This window comes from Xyrauchen texanus, chromosome 2, assembly GCF_025860055.1.
Source record: "Xyrauchen texanus isolate HMW12.3.18 chromosome 2, RBS_HiC_50CHRs, whole genome shotgun sequence".
NCBI classification, from domain to species: Eukaryota; Metazoa; Chordata; class Actinopteri; order Cypriniformes; family Catostomidae; genus Xyrauchen; species Xyrauchen texanus.
Genome location: NC_068277.1, coordinates 206,047 through 228,190, shown reverse-complemented (window position 1 = coordinate 228,190; position 22,144 = coordinate 206,047). Strand labels below are relative to the sequence as shown.

The window sequence follows — 22,144 nt, the reverse complement described above, 5'->3', positions numbered from 1 at the left end:
ATTGCATGATGCCATCTTAAGGTGGGCATTTGGATCCCAGTTTCGATTCCTGCATAATGTAAAGTTCTGTTCTTTATAATAAATAAGAGCTGGAAAAATGATAATCCTCTCATCGTTTACTCAGCATTCTGCCAAACACAAACAAAGATATTTGATGGAGAAATGATGTGAATACTTTATATCCATATAGTGCAAGTCAATGGCGACCAAACTCTCAAGCTCCAAAATCAGATAAAGGAAGCATACAAGTAATCTGTAGGACTCCAGTGGTTTAATTCATGTTTTCTGATACAGCTGGTTTTGGGCAAGAAACTGAACCAAAATTATTATCCTTAACTTGTACTTTTATGCTACCTTTATGTCTTTTTTGGAGTTAATAAATGATTGGAATCCATTGACTTGCATTGTATGGAATTAATAAAATCATATCTCTATTGAAAATCTTTGTTTGTGTTTTACTAAATAAATTAAGTCACAGGAACACAAAGTTAGTTATTATCAAAATGCCAAAGCTGAGTGAAAATGCATGCTAATCACTGTCAGTCAAATGTGTGCACACTCATATTTGACTTCAAGTATGGACACTTTTCATACACTTGTTGTGGTATGTTTCCGCCTCATTTAGTAGTGTAAATCTAGCTAACATTTTATATACGCAATTTATAAATGATCTATGATGATTTATAAATGTATTGTATTGTATTTCCCTGGAATTGGTCAAAAACAAAACCAACAGCTGGTGGTTTGTAATACAGCTGCAGAGGGAGTGACAGTAAATGAGCCATCTTTAATATACTGACTGTCATAAACGCTCTCCATTTTTTTATTATTTAACCTTTGCATTCTAAACCCGAATATGTGAAGAGAGTCTAATATTAAGCTGTTAAAAAGTGTTATTTTTGCTTTGATTCAGAACTCAAAAGATGGTGCATGAAGCCCTGTTCACAGATAAGTACCAGTTGCACATGATAATGGACAATGATAGGTGGTGTTATTTTCAGTATCAATGTGGAAGTATTTAAAGTTAAGTCAAATATGGCTGAGCAAATTAATTATTTTCATTCTACATAATTAACAAAGGCTAAAAGTAATGCTAAATTCTCTTGGTATTAAGATTTCCTCTTTCAGTTGAAATGAAACACAGTTGTTTATTTAATTGTGGGAACTGTACTTACTGCTCAGTTTCTGAAAGGGAATCTCTTTATGGCTTTCATCATGTTTTCCAGTTTTTCTGGGATCAAAACCTTCCTCTTCTAGTCTGAATAAATATTCACTCTGCTTGATTATTTCCTCCACTTTTGTAAGTATGTCGGAGCGCTGTTCTCTTTGGAGATGAAGATATCTTCCTCCACACACTGCAATTATTTGGTGAATAAATTCATTCTCGTTTACAGAACTCAGTCCAAAGCTGCGTGTCTGTTTGTCAGATGTCAGCACCATTGTGCAACTCTTCATCTTCTCTTTACAGAGGTTCAACACAGAAGATAGTCTCTCTTTATCCTTCTTACTAAAATCATTATGTTGCAGTACCGGTATGATCACATGAGGTTTTAGAGAAGATAACTGTGACACTTTCTGTATGATCTGAGATGCTGCGAGTGTTTGATTGAGGAGGTCAGTGTCGTTGATTATTGTGATGTTTCTCCCCTCCACTCTTCTACTGTACTGCTCTACATCAAGAGGGTATTTTGTCTTTCCAAACATGTCTTCATCCAAGATGAAGTTCCCCACTCGACTGTTAGCTGCAACATTCTTCCCCAGCAGAACAATCCTCAAATCACTCACTGGAACAAACACAATAAACACAAACACATGCTGTCACAAGACAGTTGTAGAATAACAAACAACAGTGTTCTGATTCAATTAACATGCTGATAATCTGGTACTGTAAAATTGTCAGATTTCACATGCAACTTACAGATCAAATCAACAATATGAAGTCTTTTTACCAGTCTCAACTACAAAATTGACAAAATAGGTACATCCATTGGGTTAGACCAGGGAGTATCACACTCTAAATTCAGATTTTGCCTTGGCTAAAAGATTCAGGGTCTCTCCGACTGTCATTTAAAACATTTTCTCTGCTCCTCTATTCCCATGCCACTCATAGCTCCACCCTGGACATTAAAACAAATTCTAACAAGCTGGGCATCCCCTCTCCAGTGAAAAAACCCTGAAACCTCAGATGGCATGTCCTTTTTCATGGACACGTGTCCTCTGAAGTTCTCAGAGGCTAATTTATAGGAACATGGTTCTAAGAAAAATGGCCAGACGAATTCCACACTCTCACACTCCGCTCCCCTCCATTTGCATTTTCGAAATGTACCCCATCATCATCACCAGCGTATCATGGGTTCTCCTCTGGGCACACAAACGTGTCTTAGTTTTTGTAACAATACCACTTCAGTCGCAATCATCTAGAAGGCGGTCCTTCTCCAGGCTCATTATACACCTACTGAGACGCTTGACATGGCAGAGCATCAACTGCACTTCATTCCCTCAGCAAAGCACATTCCTGGCTTTTTCAATGGCTGACTCTTTATCTCATTTCAGGAGTTCATTTACTATGTCCCTGTGGAGGTGAGGGCATGGTCGAGCACCCATCTGGGGGGAGAGGAAGCGGTAAGGAGTTTCACCTGAGATGAACTGCTGGTAATTACGAGTTGCAGTGAGAGAGTGGGAGATAAAAAGGGCCCAGTCCACAACTAGAGGGAGAAAACCCAGCTGACAAGTCATGTGTGGTACGAAACACTGAGGCAAGCATTTGACCAAGTGATAGTGATCGATGGTCAAATTCTTCAGCCAGACATCGCACTCACATATCCATATTTTTAATGATAAAAGATCGGTTGTACAGAGTGACACAGGACACTCGCACAGAAGAGAATACAACCCAGTTGTTGATACTGAAGAGCTGTCTGAAAATTTTATTCAATGCTGCTCATTATAATACGATGGCAGGTCACTTGGGATGTCACTAAGCCATCTCATGGCCCGTTTCTATTGGCCAGGCATTCACAGGAATGTCTACTGGTGGTGTGCGGCATGCCGTGAATGTCAGCTGGTGAATCTCCAAAAGTGACATTGCGCCCCATTCCATTGACAAAGTTTCCTTTGGAACTACTTGGGTACTACTACTGGGTATCCAATCGATTCGGACAAGTGTGTACCATCCACAAAGCTTGGTCGAACGATATAATAAGACCTTAAAAAATATTATTCATAAGTTTGTGCAGGAAGATGCTCGGAACTGGGATAAGTGGCTCGATCCCCTGTAATTTGCAGTACAAGAGGTCCTGCAAGCCTCCACAGGGTTTTCCCCCCACACGATTTTTTTTAATCGTTATATGGGCATAAGTCTTGTGGCATGTTAGACGTCACAAAATAAAATTGGGAGGAGGGATCTTCACAGAGCAAAAAATCAATAAAATACATTCATGACCTGAGAGCAAAACTTCACACACTGGGGTGATTACATACAGGTGCAAGAACATCAGTCCCGTCAGTATAACAGGGGAGCTCGGCTACGGGAGTTTGCACCAGGAGATAAAGTACTTGTATTGCTGCTCACATCAAGCTCAAAATTACTAGTGAAGTGACTAGGGCCCTTTGAGATCACACAGTGAGTTGGGGAAGTGGACTATGAGGTAGTGTGTACAGATAGGGGCAGGGCACATCAGATTTACCACCTCAACCTACAAAAATCATGGAAAGAGGCAGTCCCCATATTCTTTGCAATGGTAGTTCCAGAGAGGGAGTAGCTTGGACCGGAGGTGAATCTAAGCCAATCAGTTCACCCTGATCCATTGTGGAGACCACCTCTCGCCGTCACAACGTACGGAGGTTGCCAGATAATAATTTCTCTGATTCTTGCCTCTCCCCGGCCGCACTAATCTTATAAAACACCACTTCCAAGACAACCCCAGGGGTAGTGGTATGTAGCCTTCCATACCGGTTGCATGAACACAAGAAACAGGTAGTATGGTAAGAATTAAAGGCAGTGCTCAATATGGGGGTAATAGAAGAATCCCACAGTGATTGGGCCAGCCAGGTGGTTCTGGTACCAAAGAGTGATGGCTCAGTCCGGTTCTGTGTGGATTATAGAAAAGTTAACACAGTGTAGAAATGTTATGATTATCTAATGCCTCGTGTTGATGAACTGCTTAATTGTTTGGTACGGCTCACTTTTATTCAACACTGGACTTAACAAAGGGACATTGGCAGATCCCCTTAGCTCTGTTGTCCCGTGAGAAAACGGCCTTCCCACACCGCTTGGGTTACACAAATGTGTGACCCATCCATTCGCTTTGTTTGTTTGGCAGACCAGACAGTTCCCCTGACCTGAGTCGGGCAGTGGGGGCATGTGGAGGTGACGGTGTGGTCGAGCACCCGTCTGCAGGGAGAGGAAGCGGTAAGGAATTTCACCTCAAGTGAATTGCTGGTAATAACTGTTTATGTGTTTGCAGGGAGAGATGGGGAGATAAAAAGGGCCCATTCCACAGAGAGAGGGAGAACCCAGCTGACAAGTCATGTGTCTTGGCCGCTGTCAGTCCCAGAGTGTTTATATGTGGATCTTTACCACTATGCTGTTAAGTGAACGTGTTTTGTGTTATTAATAAATATACTTTTGAGTTGGATTTGCCATCTCCCACTTCCTCGTTCCTCGAACTTGTTACAGTCCCTACACCATCTTTTCTACACATTGATATCAGGATCTGATTTGAGTTTTTAAAAAGGCAACAAGTATGTGTGGCTTCAAGAGAACAAACATACATCTGTGTTGTACTTTAGTTATGTTGTTTTTCTATATTATTCTTCAGATCATTTTTTCAGTATTGTCTTCACAAGTTAGAGAGAAGTTGTCTCCATTTCAAGGTCTCCAACATCACAGGATGATGTTGTGAAGCAGTAAATGTTGCTGTAGCCTGCTAGCTTTTTTTTTTTTAGCATGCATCCTTTTTTTAGCCTTTAATCTTTAATATCTGCCATTTTTCAGCGTTCATCGGGTTTTCCTCCGCATTATTCTCTTATCGTGATTCAACTGCATGCATCTGCTTTCTATTTTTATCACGATTGAACTGTGTACATTTTACAGCGCGTACCTGGTTTCTCCTCTGTGTTACATGGATTATTGCATTGATCTCAAAGCACCGCTTATCAAGAACAACTATAAAAACAAACAATTGCGTGAGGGATTCACATCGATCTCAGACCCTCACCGCTCGGATACAACAACAACAAATAATTGCAGTAAGTCATGGCATCTGCTCATGTTATTTCTTTCTGCATTGCATGCCACATGTTTACTATAGCTTCTTCCATCAGTAGTGAGGGATTCACATGTAAATTTACCAGAAAAAAAAAGAATAAACTTGAAAACTTGAACTTGAAAACTTGAAACTTGATAAATGTAAGGAATTAGTCAGGCTGACGGAGAAGGTTAATGAGTTAGAGACTCATTTTGAATGCTAGTGGAGGTCAGTGAGAAAGAGAAGCCGGTAGATACTGTTTCGGATGTGAGTAGTACAGAGAGCAACACACACACTTTGGTTCCGGCTGTAGAGCCCCTGCAGCAGGGCGTTTGGGTGACGTCTCAGCGGCATACTCGCTCAGCAAAGAGACACCACTCTCCCATTCCTGTTAGGGCTGCAGCAAAGCCACATAAGGAGATTAATCAGCATAACCATGGATAAATGTGTCCATACATGGTAAAGATAATTATGCTGTTTTATTCAGTTTTTATTAGGTTTTTAGTGTTACTCAGAGGACATATTCTCAGATGATATTCTTCTCAGCACAACTGTACAGAGCGGTTATCTGAGTTACTGTAGACTTTATCAGTTCAAACCTGTCAGACCATTCTCTGTTGATGTCTCTCATCAACAAGACGTTTCCGTCCACAGAACTGCTGCTCACTGGATGCATTTTGTTTTTGGCACCATTCTGAGTAAATTCTAAAGACTGTTGTGTGTGAAAATCCCAGGAGATAAACAGTTATAGAAATACTCAAACCAGCCAATCTGACACCAACAATCATCCAAGTGATTATATAACAGCCAATCGTGTAGTAGCAGTGCATAAAATCATGCTTATACAGGTCAGGAGCTACAGTTAATGTTCACATCAACCATCAGAATGGGGAAAATGTGATCTCAGTGATTGAGCGTGGCATGATTGTTGGACTGTGGCATGATTGTTGGACTGTGGCATGATTGTTGGACTGCGGCATGATTGTTGGTACCAGATGGGCTGTTTCTGTAACTGTTGATCAGACAAAGTTAGTCTGAGCATTGAGAAAGACGTAATAATTCAATAAACTGCTCATTTTAACCATCACTTTGTGTCCTTCTGCTATATCCCCTGCTGACTGAACAGTTAACATCTCAAGCTGTAGACCGATTTTGAATATGAGACAAAATTGTGACATCTTCTGATGGAGAGAGAGAGGTCTAGTAAAGTGGTCCAGTGACTGGATCTGACACCACTGAATTACAAAATATATGACAACATTTCCCAATTGTATTGACTTACTGTTGGGATGATTACCATCTGGACTTTGGTCCCTCTTGATTTCTATAAATAGAATAAAACACACACAACATTTGATGAGAGTTAACTGCATTATTATTCAGATTAATGATTAGACAGAACACATCATTGTGTTGATTGATGATACACAGATCAGCTTTTAGGGAAATATTGTCATGCAACATTCATGTTCAGCTCTTTGGGTGATGAGCATGATGTAAAAATCAGAGCATTGAATGTCTCACAGATGCACTTCAGCTTTACAAACATAATATGGATATTTTTATACAAACTTGGATTTAAAAATGGCCAAAGTGCAATATTTATTTATTTTATTTTAATTTAATTAGATGCCTTGCAATGTAATGAGGTCATGTGACATAAATTGATTATTATTATAGATGTCGCTGCTGTCAATATGGTTTTTAATAATTGGCAGTGTGCAGTACATTATTATTCTATTCCAAACATACTGAAACTCACACTATAAATGTATGGTAATATATAATGTATTGTGAAAAGTGCTCCACACATATAATTGACTGGAGTCGTGAGTTTGAATTCAGGGCATGCTGAGTGACTCCAGCCAGGTCTCCTTAGCAACCAAATTGGCCCGGTTGCTAGGGAGGGTAGAGTCACATGGGGTAACCTCCTCGTGGTCACTATAATGTGGTTCTCGCTCTCGGTGGGGCGTGTGGTGAGTCGTGTGTGGATGCCGCGGAGAATAGCGTGAAGCCTACACACGCGCTATGTCTCCACGGTAACGCGCTCAACAAGTCACATGATAAGATACGCGCATTGACGGTATCAGACGCAACTGAGATTCGTCCTCCACCACCCGGATTGAGGTGAGTCACTACGACACCACAAGGACTTACAGTGCATTGGGAATTGGGAGAAAAGGGTGAAAAAAAAAACAATTACAAATAATAATTACCTGAACATATATATATGTGATTTTTAAACATTTTAAAGAAATGTGAAAACACTAAAGTTGTGCTGTTTTTTTGTATGGTGTTCTGGTCTCTATTTTGACTAGAACACCAGAAGTGTCCAGGTATTTTGAGGAAGGACCCAAGATGCGGAGAGAGGCAATGAACGGCGAAAATACAAACAATACTTACAAGGAAGAAACCAAAACAACAGGAAGAAGGGAAAAGACAACAGGGCAAACTAGCATGAACCAACACGACTGGACTGGAGACTGAACACAATCAAAATGCAGGATCATGACAAAGTGTCACTTAATTTTAGACTTATTTAATTGTGTGTGTGTTCAGAAAGATAGTGGAGGAAAGTCACCACAAGTACCATTATAGTGGGGTTCAACAGGGCTAACAACAAAGTGTATCAAGATTGAAATAAAAGTTTATTTTATAACTGTAAAATGATAATGGAGGAGCAACATCATTTATATGAAAAGAAATGACTGATTAAATTCATAGAAAAATAAACAGGTTAGGGGGGCAAAAGGCCCTGAAGGGTTGATATTGTAAAAATATAAGGACAATAGTTATAGTGCAAAATCTGACAACTTGTGCAAAATACTTTTGAGAAAGCGAGAAGCTTTTTTGAGTAAGAAATTAAAATAATGCTTATTATTATTATATAATAACCTCTTCAGAAAAGGGTTCCTGCTGATTAGTTTCAATCACATTTGGCATTTTATAACATCTCAAGTCAAATGATAATCAAATGAATCTGTATTGTGATCACATCTATGAAAAACACTTCCTATTTTCTGTTTTGTTGTGTGGAATATATTTAATATAACCCAAACGAACTATCCAAAATAACTGTTTTAAAGTATGATTTTGTTGACAGTAGTACACGAAGAAACACTTAACTCGGCTAAACACGAGTTTTAGTTTTTACTTTTTATATCATGATATTCTTCCCCGGAGGGTCCGCCATCTTCGCCCTTGTTTTCTAAATCGAAAGTTTCTTTGACCGGAAACAGGAGCACATCAGTCACGTGTGCTGCGAAATGCATTTAACATTTGATCAGTTGTTTTATCGTATCGTCAGAGCTCAGTGAAATCATTTATGTCAAAGATCAATGTTTTACAACATCAGCGTATACTCGTGACGTCATTACACATTATATTATGTTGAATGTAAAGATGAATTAATCTGTGCATTGATAGATGCAGTCCTGCAGAGGGCAGTCCTGAGCTCACCTGAGGAATAGGGATGGGCGGATCGATACTTCCGATACTGATGTTTTTTTTTTTTTTCTTATTAAACAGAAATCAAATACAAACATTTATGGCATAATTCAATAATCATACATATGTTTTCCGTGTTGATACAGCATGTAAAACAAACCACACACAATGAAATAAATAAATAAATAAAATAAAAAATAAAAATTGTGAGGATCCTAATCTAATAACAAAAATCAGTTCAAGGCAGAAACAAGTTTCAGGGCATTACTGTCAGTCATCCTTTCAAGAGATTTTGCAAATAGCTTCAGATCATTCTTCCATCCGTTGAAATGGGGTTTAATCTTTAAGTATTTACATCTGTGGATAAAGTGTTTACCTAAAACAATCAGGTTATTTATCAAAAATTCTAGGTTTTTATCATTCAAAAACACTCCAACTTTAATTGAGATCACATTCAAAGGATGTAGCGATATAACTTTAGATTGAATCCAACTTTGAAATGAAAGCCAAAATTCGAGTACAAATTCACAATGAAAGAAAATATGTTCAACTCCGATCCTGATGTTGTATCAAAAATATCGATCCTGAGGGAGGAGCAACATGGCAGCACAGTTAACAACTAGCAAAGTCCCAAAGTTTCTTTATGTATTTTTAGACTTTTCCCAGTTAGTTTTTCAATGGAATACATTTCTCATCGTCTAAAGCTGGAAAGCAGAGCAAAACAATCTGAAGATAGTGAGTAGAAACAGAAACGAGCACGATTACGCTGAAGTGATGGAGGTGGCGGTTAATCAGCGTCTTTTGGAGGAAACTGGTGCTGAGGATCTGTTACTCCCAGCAAAGTGTCGCCATATGCCTTAACAACCGCCCTGGGAATGTGGAGAGTTCTCAGGGGAATATTGAAGGTATTTTTCTTATTTTAGTTCATGTTTATGGCTATAATAGGAATGGACAAAACAAGATTTTATTTTCAAATATTACTGATGTTATCGCACTTTTTAAAACAAACTTTAATACAACATTTGCACTAATTGGAGGTGATTTTAATTTGGCACCTGATGAATGGCTGGACAGATCTCCTTCTAGTTATACTAATCACCATTTTAATAACATTATTCAGGAGTTCTGCAGGACAAATTCCCTTAAAGATATTTGGAGAGTGAAGGATCCTAATCTTAGTCAGTTTTCATGGGTCTAATGGATCCTCTAAATCACAGAAAGACTTTTGGCTTATTACTGACGGATTCTCTGAAGATATCTCTGATGTTTCATGATGCACCATTGACAGACCACTGTCTTATTTCATTAATCTGGACTTCAGCAATAAGAAATAACCCTAGAAAAGACTATTGGAAGTTTAATGCAGACCTGTTAAGGGATACAGATTATTGCAAGGAAATAAGAAATGTGATTGTTGAGAATAAGGGTCACCTTAACTGTAATGGGAGGAAGTGGGAGTACTTTAAATACTAAGGAAATGTCTCCAGAGGATGATAAATTAAAGTATCTTCAAGTTAAACTTGATCATTTGTATTTAATGAAATCACAGGGAGCTTTTGTAAGATCTCGTGCAAAATGGATAGAAGAATACAGCTTATTTTAGTCGTTTAGAAAAGAGACAGGAAAACAATGCATAGTTTCATTATTAAGGATGGGGTAATCACAGACCCCAAATTAATATCTGAGGAATATTAATATCTTATTAATATTAATATCTTCAGAGAATTAGTAATGCTCTTGTAAATGTAAATGTATTCTTTTTTACTTTCTGTATGTATTGTTATGTGGAAAACCCATCTGGGGACGGACATTGCAAATTAGCCTCGGCTATAAATGTTGTAGTGTGGTGCATGTTGATTGTTCCCACTTGTCCCTATCAAATAAATAAAAAAAATAAAAAATAAAAAAAATATACATTTTATAGTGATATTCATCTTATTTTGAAAAAAATACTAATACATTTAAGATAAAAGATGTTATCCCACAGATTGATGTGGAATTTAGAGAAAGTTTTAAAGTACAGATATTCAGGTATTATTATACTGGAAGATTAAACACAGTTTTCCCATATAGTTGCTGTTTGTGGAATAATTGGTGAATCCTCATTAATAGTAAATCTGTGTTGTTTGTGATTGGATGGATTAAGGTGGTCTATTGTACATTATGGATGGGGGAGGGATTTGCTCAGTTATGATGATTTTTGTGGTAAGCACAATATCACGTGTACTGAGAGATTGTCTTTGTTAAAAGCTATTCCTGCGGGCTCAGTTGGGTAAAGGTACATTGTGTTATTCACCTGTGAGTACTTTAATCACTTATGGTTTCAGTTTTATCGTGGAGATTTTAATAATAAGGTATTAACAACATGTGTAAATGCACAGACCTTCCCTTTACACGTCAGAAAGACCCCTTGTGTTTGAAAGTGAGGTTTCTTTCTTTCTCCTTGAGTTCCTCAGACATATATTTAATATAGATGCAATCACTGCAGCAGACACAGAGTCACTGGAACATGTATAAATCATTCTGACATTCATGTTTGGTTAACTTTGAAAGATGTCATTCCTGACTTTGAGTTTAAATCTATAAAATATGGGGTCTTTTTTCTCAATGGTGATGTTGAATTTTGGGTTTAATAATATTGTGGTTTTGGCCAATTGCTTTAGACATAAATCTAGATTGTTTAAGACTCCTCCCATCCTCGTGCATTTCCAGAAGGAGTTGGTGATCTCCCTCAAATCCTTAAAATGTACCATAAAAAAAAAGCCCTTAAATTGTGTCAACTTTTGGAGACATACTCTGATAATGAACCCCCTTGTACAATATTCTTTTGGTCTTTTTTTTATATATCTATTTAGTTATTTTGTATTATTATTTATTTCTTTTTGTTATCCCCTGGTCATTTACCATGTTTATTATGTGTATTTCTTGTTTGTGCTGTTATTTAGATTTGACGTTATGAATTAAGTTTCATGTTTACTGTGGCTTCTTTGTATTTTCATTCAACCAATGAAAAAACCATAAAAACAATTGCCATAAATTGTTTCGACATCAGACAGGAAGTAGACACATTTTCACACATGCGCAGTACCAATCGTGTTTGCGTATGGATCGAGTAGTGACCGCCACATCCCTGTCCATCATGGCCGGATGGGGGGGAAGTTACATCCCATCATTTTGAAGGAAATGTGCTCTAAAGTCTGAAAAACATGAAGAATTGTCACTAGCAAAACACACATTATCTGCAATCAATCTTTTTTGGTTTTTATTTAAATATTTGTTTTTTGTAGGTACAGTTTAAAACGTGATTATTTCCTAATAATTATAAGCTAAACTCATCACTACTGAAACAGTCACTTCCAAAACACAATGTTTTGCTAGTGCCATGATTTTAAGCAGTGACAAAATGTTTAACATAGGAAATAATTACAAGCTTTGAACAGGTGCACATAAATCATAACATTTAAGATGAACTCAACGTTTGGGGTTTTATACTCGATTAGCTAAACGTGCACATCCAGTATGATAAAGATTCAATAATGACGTGATTTCATTAGTTACAATGTTATTTTTAACTATTTTAGGAAACAATCACAAGTATGGAACAGTTGTATGTATATTTAAACCCTTTTTTCATTTAAATTGCAGAGAATATTTCGGTAATGACGCTCTTAAAGTTCCACATTTACTTCAGAATGATGTGATCGGACACGGCCGTGATGGACAGAGATGCAGTCTCACGTTGTATATATCTTTGATGTAGGACCGTTTGTGTCGTTACAGACTTCTTGTAGGATAAATTTGTGAACAAAGTGCTCAAAGTCAGCCAGCACAAGTTTAATGCTAAAGGTTTAATGCTACAGGTTTAATGCTAAAGGTTTAATGCTAATATTATGGTTGAGCTTTTAAACTCTCTCATTTGTAGGAAAACAAGCGGCATGAGCGAACAGTCTTTAACTCCAATGACAATTCAAAAGCAGGTATTTGTCCATCCAAATAAGGATGATAGAAACAATTACGTCTTAATCACTACATTTCATTTATCATAATGTTTCTAATATTTAACAAACATTTAAGATTATGTTAAAATATTTTAGGGAATGACAAACTTTCAAACAAACTTTCACTACCGAAACAAGTTATTAATTAACATTAACATTAAATAAACATTCATGAATCATCAACTCATATCAGTATCATGAAGTGTATTTAGATTTTTAGTAAACAAGTTTACTAATTGGTTAAATGTAAAGGTTTTTTAAATAAAGTATAACCAAATACTCAAATGTTAAAGGGGAGAGTGGAAACAAATTCTTAGATAAATGTAATCCTTTTATTTTGGTGGATTTCAGAAGTGACATATTTTGGGAAAATAATCTTTTCTTAACATTCTGAAAACTGATTGTTCTTTTATTAGATATGAGAGGGGCCGAAAAAGTATTGGGGACATTTTGTTTATTCATGTTTCCACCGTTGACTTTGCACTAATTCGTCAGAATGGTCCGTATATGGAAATATAATCCATCCATATGACACGTCTCAATATTATAAGACACGTTATGATGAACTATAACTGACAGATCCTGAAACAGATCTATAATGGATGTAAGGGTTACCCTAATAACAGCATTTGACTGCATTCTGCAAGACATACTGTAAGGCTCCAAAATAAGGTAACAGATTCAAACAACACTGAACATTATGGGTTTTAATTTGACTATGACATGCAGGTATGCCACTTTATTGTTGAGGGCAACATGCATCCCTCATGAAGCATAACCCAAATAAAACTGAGTAAACTTCAAACCATTCCCATATCGATCTCCAGTACAGCACACCGGTGACTGCACCACACTCCTACATCTGTCCAGTGCTACAGACACAAACCAAACAGAGTCAGAACAAAACTTCAGAAGTGGAAAATAAACCATCCAAAAAAAAAAAAAAAAAGGGTTCAAATTGACCAATCACTATTATCTCCAAACTTCTCCGGTACTGTCGAGACATGTGAGATTTTCTCTCATCCACAAAGCGTTCAAAAGATACATCACTCTATATGAGGCAATATGGCTGATCTGGTAGTGTTTCTCATGACCGATGGAATCTATAACAAACGGTTTCAATATTTTGGACAAAAACAAGCCTTTGACACTTGTCATAGGTGGCATGGTCACCAAACGTCACATGCAGCCGCAGATCCTGGTCCTACTGAAGCAATCGAAGCCTCATTTCGATACAGCTGGACATTGTTTTACGTCAACATGGTTAACGTCACACTTGAGCAACCGTGAAAATTATTTAAAGTCACTTCTGTGCAGCTCAGTCTGAAGTTCATATGGACACTTTGAGAATTAAAAAACACAGGATCACGTTCAGATTTTAAACTGACCAGGATTAAGTCACATTCTAAAAAGTGAATTTCACCAGTTACACAAGGATACTGTGTCAGCATTCAAACATCTTCCTGGCTCCGAGATCTGGATGCACTGATGGCGCACGGGGATCCTGTCTGATCCGTGAGTGTCAAGACGTTGCCCTCTTCAGGAACCTGCAGAACCAGCGTGCACGCTGTAGAACACCACCATGAAGAGATGCATGTGTGCTTCAAACGTCTTACTGCCAGCACCTACATCCTCACTGGGAACACGGAATCTGAACTAATGGAGACAAATCAACAGCAACGGACAGCTTGAATGACACCGGTTACAGAACCAGAGGTCCTCGCTTAAACTCTCAAACCCATGGAGAAGTATCACTCCTCTGGACAAAACCTGAGAAAAATACAAGAGCAACAGTGCTGACCAACTAAACAAGCACTACAAGGCAAGATATACACTCACCTGATAATGTCAGTGTCGTAGTTACCGTCTCCCCAACAAACTATCTGATGTCACTGTAATGACAGCGCCACATTTCCACGGCTGCTCAAGCTTCAGTATGGTCATTCACTAAACGTTGGTGTGTAGATTGAAGTTGAAGGTATCTGTAGTGAAGTACTGCATTTTATAACCATAAGACTCTGGAGTTGCACTTGCCTGGGGAACAAGACAAAGTCTCTAAAATCACAGCGTACTCTTATAAACACCATGTAGTAAGACTAGGGGAGAGAGACAGAGACGTCCATTTTGGTTTAGTAAGATTCAGCAGTTTGGGTGGCCAGCTGTTACATCCAGAAGAAAGATCTATTATTTTATAAACATGAAGCTGTCACTGAAAGTTTCACTTGACCATTTGAGCAGATCAACACATTTATATTATAATGTAGTCATTTAGCAGCCATTTTATCCAAAGCGCCGTACAAATGGCAACAATATCTGCAAATTAACACCATGTTCTCAGAGTAGCCTAGAGTTGTATAACAGCTAGTGCAGAAGAAAAGACAGACAAGTAAAGTTTTTTTAATAATTAAATAGTGAGTCCCGTTACTGTGGACCGGTTATGTGCTTGAGGAACAGATGTGTTCTCAGCTGGTTCTTGAATGTCGAGATGCTTTCAGCAGATCGGGTGGATGTTGAAGCTCATTCCAGCACAGAGGAACAGAGAAAGTGAACGATTGTGAAATAGATTTACATTTACATTCATACATATGACAAGACACTTTTATCCAAAGTGACTTACAGAGCACTTATTACAGGGACAATCCCCCCGGAGCAACCTGGAGTTAAGTGTCTTACTCAAGGACATAATGGTGGTGACTGTGGGGATCAAACCAGCAACCTTCTGATTACCAGTTATGCGCTTTAGCCCACTACACCACCACCACTCCAACTTGACTTTGTGCCTCTTTGTGACGGGACCACCAGCCGCTGCTCGTTCATAGACCTCAGTGTGGGGACATAGACTTGCAGGAAGAAGCTCAATAAATGCACTGTAAAAAATAAATAAAAGATCCAACTTCAAACTGTTTTAAAGTTTGACTGAACTTACTACACTCAGTGACCTGTATGAGTGTGTTGAGGACCTTTGAGAATCTGGTTCCACATTTTGGGATTCCCAGATCTCAGTTCTTCAGGTGTTTACAGCTGCTCCACCTGCTGTACTGTTTTTGGGAGTAGCATACACCCCCCTAAAGCAGCAGATACTCTGGGAGAGGTGATTACTGCTTTTGGGAAAGGTCATGAGGCATCAGTGTATTACTCCTGATAATTCAGAGTCTGGGGGCAGAGCTTCAACTTCTATCAAGAGATTATGGGAGAAAGATTTAATCTTGGGATTGGAGGAGGGGGTGTGGGGTAGGATCCTAAATAACATCAAGTCTCATCTAGAGATTCAAGGATGTGCCTTATGCAATTTAAGATCCCCTCTAGATTGTACAGGCTTGGTCTTAAAGACACAACCAACTGCTGGGAATGCCAATCAGAAGATAGAGACACAACCCATATTTTTTGGGGGTGTGTTAAGATCCAAGAGTTTTGGTTGAAGGTTCAGAGATTTGTGTGTGATGTTTTGGGTACTCAAATTTAGTTTTGCCCCAGACTCTGTGTTTTGGGCGATGGGGCAGTCATCGATGTGGAGAATAGGCACATAAAGTGTTGGGTCATAACCAGCGTCATGATCGCCAGACAAATAGTTTTAAGGGGATGGAAGTTGGCTGGAGCACCCCCATTTCAGAAGTGGTGCTCAGAGATGGGGAGGGTGGCGGCCTTTGAAGAAGGGTCATCTAGAAGAATGGGGAATTTGGACGTTTGTGGGGAAATGGGGCAAATATCTTGCATTTTTGGAGGGTGCTCGTGGAGGGGTGGTGGAGAGGATGGTGTAGTGGTTAATGTATGTGATGATATATATATATATTGTGTGTGTCTATATTCATGTGTGACCACTGGGGTGTTGTTGGGGGCCAGGGTGGGGGCCAATAGTGGGGGTTAAGTATTTATTCTGTTTGCATATGTTTTGCTATTCTTTGTTTAATATATGAATCAATAAAAACAAATGTTTATCACAAAAAAAGTTTGACTGAACTGAAGCAGAAAAAGTGAACCTTGTATTATGTTAATTGAAATAACACTCAAAATGTCTATTTACCCATTTACTTACTGAGGAAGGTAAGTACCTGAAAAGGTAGTTGGAGTGAACAACCAGTCTGACTTTCAAAAATGATTTGGCACAACTACTAAAGTTGAGTAACATCAAACATTTGTCGAAACTGGTTGCCACTGAGCTCTGGCCTTTATGGGAGCCAGTTTCTGCCTCGGAGCATAAAAATGACAAGGTAATATAATTAAACAGGCTTCCATAACACTTTGAAGAACACTCCCATTATAACGAATGAAGCGGTCTACACTGGACAATAAATCTATTGACACATTTACAACGCCTTGTTCATTATAACGGGATCGTTCTACTTTTATTGGGGTGTTAGATATACATTGCAAGAGAAAGACCGAAATCTCCAAAAGGGTTGGTCAAGATAATGATTAAAGAACATATTTAAAATCAGCAGTAAAATCTGACAACACTGGTCTCATAAAATGTGCTTCTTTGTGTTCACGCTTAAAAAACTCTGTCAAGCTAGTCCAGCAAATGCGCATACACACTCTCGAGTTGACTGACAGGTGATGTTTGTAGTCATTGTAAAGGCTCTTTTACCTGCAAGGAAGGACTTCCTTTTCTACATCCGCCATATTGGGCGATCCAATCCTCTCGTTCATTTCTCCCATTAATAACTCTGATTAGACTGCTTAAACATTGAGTTAACGTCCCTGATTAGCTTATAAAGGCCTCTGATTCGCCACTGCATGCACATGCTCAGCGGACATGTCTCTGCTGGGTTGTGCAGCTTTAGTTCAGCCTGGTGTTGCAAACGATGAATACTAACTGCAGCCCGTGCCAACCAGACAGCGAGGGACTCTTCACTGACCACTGCCTGCGTAATATCTGCCTTATTTAATGGATTTCAGACAATAAACAGATACCAACTGCAGCCAGTTCGAACAGCGAATATCACTTCATTCTCCTAAAATTGAACGAAATCAGTCAGCTAGTTTTAAATATCACCCACCAAATAGTAACATCAGCTAATTTACTTAATGATATTACATATACAGCAGCTAATGGTCATTATATTCATGCTGTATGGTCAGATGAGAACTGGCTCCCCCAAAGATCACAAAAGACTGACCGCAGAGGCAAACACGCAACTTCTTAACTTAGGCGGCATGTTTACATGTCTGTTTTATCATCATCCAGAGAGAGAGAGAGAGAGAGAGAGAGAGAGAGAGAGAGAGAGAGAGAGAGAGAGAGCTGTTCTGATGACTGACAGGAGACATGTCAAAAACATTTCAATATTTATAACAGTGTCATATTTAACTTTTATTTAAATAAACTTTTCACTTTTTATCTCTGAAAAATCTGTAAAACACTGAAAGGAGTGTTAAAGTCTTAATTTAAAACAAATAACAATACAGAAACATAATAAATGCATACAATGTTTTTTAGCTGTTTGTAAACTCTGTTGGGGTACGTTTTTGGCAGAGACGCCGTCACACATTTGTGTCTTTAAAATGCTTGTCGAATCATTATTGCAATTCAGCCGATATAAAAGGCTACATGAGTACGTTTAAAAAAAGAAACGCAAAATCGCAGAAACCCGCTAATGCCAAGATTTGTAAAACACAACCAACAGTATATAGTACACAATGAACATTTTACAACTTTTAAACATAAAGCAGCCACTCATAAACAGTAAAGTGCGCACAGACAGGAATTTCCCATTCGCCTGTTCGTCACACATTTCACCCACACTCAGTCTTTAAAGAGAACCTTTATATGCATTACAAAAAAAACATATTCAAATCAAACATAAATGCAACATCAAACCTGACAAACAGATGAAGAAGAAACAGTGAAAGGTCAAATGTGTTTAGTTACACAAATCCACAGGGAACGCTGCGCTGGAGAAATGAACGTCATCGCAAGCCCTCTCCACACTTCACCACCAGCAGGACAGAAATGATGATATCTACAAATCAAATTTCACTATTCGCAATAATAATTCTTAATATAAACAATGTCATTAAACATGTGAAAACACGTTAATTCTTGAGGTAAAAAATGACGCAATTACTATACTGATATCAAAAATAGAAATTCACCTAGTAAATTTATTTTATTTGTTATTTTTATTCCTGTTCAAAACGCAACTACAAATAACTACAATTTCTAAATAGTTGAAATAAAAATGTCACATTTCAGCTTTTACTAGTGAAACGTTACATTGTATCGAATGCAAAAGTTCATTTCTGATATCAACAACTGAATTAGATCTAGTAAAAATGCTCATTTGTGAAATCAGAAATGTGATTATAACTATATTTAAATTACGCTGTAATTTATTGATATCTGACATCCATTTCCAGACATGTAAAATACAATATTATGGAAATGGTATTTTCAGTAGTTATAGTTCACAGAAATAGATATTTGTTCTAGAATGACACATATCTTTTATATAAAACATTCACTAGTTAACACATAGCTGACGTGGACTTTCAAATAGTTATAAATGAATTATAGATGCGTGTAATTATATTTTAATCATGAGAAGACAACGTCATTGTGAAGTTCTACAAGAGAAATTAGCAACTACAATTTTTCGAACTAGTTGAATTTTTATGGGTATTTTCGAGAACATTAATTTTAATAATGAATGATTGTTTTTACAAGTGCAAGTCAACTGATATCAAGACTTTTCAATCGCTGATATCAAGAATTCGCATTTGAACTAGTAGAAATTGTAATTGTAGATATCTAGAATTCATTTCCTGCTTGTGATTAAATGCTAAAGGGTCGGCGATAGTCTGTATGAGTTTATCTGGCTGTTCACCCCAGTATCAAAATAAAGCCACATGACGGCAGCGACACTGTAATACTATCAACCAGCTTCAAGAATTCTTGCAAAAAATACAATAAAATAAATCACACTAAATAAACAAATGAGCTCTTGCTGTGATCATCTCGAGAAGACATTTCCAGGTCATATTTCACCCAAAAACCCCAAATGAAAATGATATATATATATATATATACTTTGCATAAAGAACATGAAGCCTATTCATAGGACCATTAAGATCGATTACATTGTGACATCATTTCCATTCCAAATATTGTCACATAACAATGAGTGTTATCTACTGTAGTACAAGAATGACAATCACTGTCTGGACTCATGATTTAGAAACACTTCTTACGATTATCTTTTGACATTACAGTCGACACAAAGTAACAACGTCCTAAAAATGTGCTTAATTTTCTTCATACATTATTGAATTAAAAACAGAAGATTTAGATTTTGGAGTAAAATATGATTGGTAGTTTTCATGAGATGGAAGCGTTAAACAGTTGCGCTTGTGTGTGTCAGCGTAACATCAGACTTATACTTGATGTTTGTTTGAAATCTTTGTTAAAGAAGGCCTTTAGAAACAGTCCCTGCACGATAGCTTAACTCTGGCGATGAATGTCTGTAAGCACATCCACATGTGTTTGATTTCTCACTGGATATAAAAGCCTGTCAGTAAGTCCTGTGTTTGTGTGGAAATGTCTGAATGGGAGCGTGTCATTTCTGCAGCTGTAGCGGCACCAAAGCAAACGGCAAAACTACGGAAGCCCACAGAGGACAGACGTTAATACTACTAATCTTATTTCTATATTGATCTCAACTTAAGAAAGTTATATCTTAAGAAAACAAGCTATATACATTTGTAAGAACATGTCTGGGTCATTTGTTTATTTGTATTGTGAAATTATTTTTATGACAATTGAGCATCCAAAAATTTGCATTATTGTAAAAAAATTATACATTACAGTAATATTTGTTGAACTGCCTTTATTTTCTGCCGATATGAATATATATATATATATATATATATATATATATATAAAATCAGCATTGAAAATAATTAAATTACAATATAACTCAAAAGTAACCTCTGGATATTTTACAATAATGAGAATTTGGGAGAAATGTGCTTAAATAAAGTCACAATGCAAACAAATGTTACTGGTCCTAAAATAAGCTTCATTTCCTTTTAGCTAAATATAATTTCCTATTTTTATATTTTAGTTTTAGGGTGAAATATGAACCATACATGTTTTCATCAGATTCACCCTTTTTCTTGAGAAAACAAAGAAACATTATAAAAGAGACATGTCATCTGTGGGCTTCCATATGCTTGACAACGGTTCTGTTTGGTGCCGAAACTCCATGTACCAGAACTTAAATAACTCACAATCAGGGTCAATCACAAATTGTCTGTCCCACCTCCAAGCAGGTTGCCTGGCAACAATCCAGCTGGGTTGTCCTCCAATTGAGGTGTGCCCCACAGGCTGCTGCCATGGTATCCTGGAGCCACACCCCCCCAGACACCTTTCCCCACCCCCTCCCCTGCGCTGTTGCTCCATTGGCTGAGGAGAGCGAGTCCAGATCCACCCGTTACTCCCAAACCCTGCCAGCCCGCGCCTGCCTCTGCATCCCCCCCTCCGCCCGCGGCCCTCGGGCTCTCGTGAGCTGGGGTCAGAGCTGGACGACCCCTCGGGTGACCCCGTGACCCCAGCGGTCTGAGAATGTGTGAAGTATTGGATGACCTCTTCCTCACTCATGAACTCCGCCAGGATGGTGGTGTTTCCCAGAACGCACCTGAACAACAGAAAACAACACTAACAAACAGAACTAAAACAGTAAGAATGATTCATAAATTAAGTCAATCAATCATATGTCTTCATTTATCAAAGTAAACGTGTGTAAGCGGCAGGGGGCGTGGCTTACATATGCAGGGCGCTCTGTGCTTTGGCAGCTTCGTGAGGAGAGCTGTAGCGAATCAGAGCGCTACCCTGGGTCAGACCGAGGTGGAAGGTCATCAGGGGGCCGTGCTGCAGACAGATCGTCTTCAGGGTCGAGCCGTCAATCTGCACAGATTATTACATGCACAGATTTCTTTAGTTATAGTTTTGAGGGTCAACACAAAGGGATGAACATGAGGATGATTTACAAGTAAAACGCTCCATAAATGTGCAAAATAATGTGTTCATTTGAATCTTCAAGGGTCAAAACATTGAGCCAAAACACTATGACAACCTGCCGAATATGCTGTTTGACCTCTAGAGTGCCACCAAAGCAGCACCGCCCCACCAAGGCATGGACTCTTCAAGAGCCCTGAAGGTGTCCTGTGCTATCTGACACAAAGATATCAGCAACACATCCTTAAATCCTGTAATTTGCGAGGTGGAGCCGCTGTAGATCAGACTTGTTGGTCCAGCACATCCCACAGATGCTCAATCGAATTGAGATCTGGGGAATTTGGAGGCCAGGGCAAGACCTTGAACTCTTCATCATGTTCCTCAAACCATTCCCGAACAATATGAACAACTATGTTTAGGTAGGTGGCATGTTTCAAATTGGCATCCACATGAATGGCCAGCAGAACATTGCCCAGAGCTTCACACTCCCTCCACTGGCT

At 38.2% G+C, this 22,144-nt stretch overlaps 2 protein-coding genes across 2 annotated transcripts in view; both read right to left on the bottom strand.

Moving 5' to 3' along the window:
• Positions 1-17,850, bottom strand: part of LOC127663337 (GTPase IMAP family member 8-like) — a 26,999-nt gene extending 9,149 nt beyond the window's left edge. The window contains exons 1-4 of the mRNA XM_052154877.1: positions 17,812-17,850; positions 14,242-14,350; positions 13,501-13,566; positions 1,176-1,784 (exon numbers count right to left, since the gene is read on the bottom strand). Of these exons, the coding sequence (XP_052010837.1) occupies positions 1,176-1,784; positions 13,501-13,566; positions 14,242-14,350; positions 17,812-17,850 (823 nt within the window). The remainder of the gene's footprint in view (positions 1-1,175; positions 1,785-13,500; positions 13,567-14,241; positions 14,351-17,811) is intronic.
• Positions 16,992-22,144, bottom strand: part of tnrc6bb.1 (trinucleotide repeat containing adaptor 6Bb.1) — an 18,666-nt gene continuing 13,513 nt past the window's right edge. Inside the window, exons 20-21 of the mRNA XM_052141855.1 lie at positions 21,454-21,593; positions 16,992-21,324 (exon numbers count right to left, since the gene is read on the bottom strand). Of these exons, the coding sequence (XP_051997815.1) occupies positions 20,823-21,324; positions 21,454-21,593 (642 nt within the window). The 3' untranslated portion in view covers positions 16,992-20,822. The remainder of the gene's footprint in view (positions 21,325-21,453; positions 21,594-22,144) is intronic.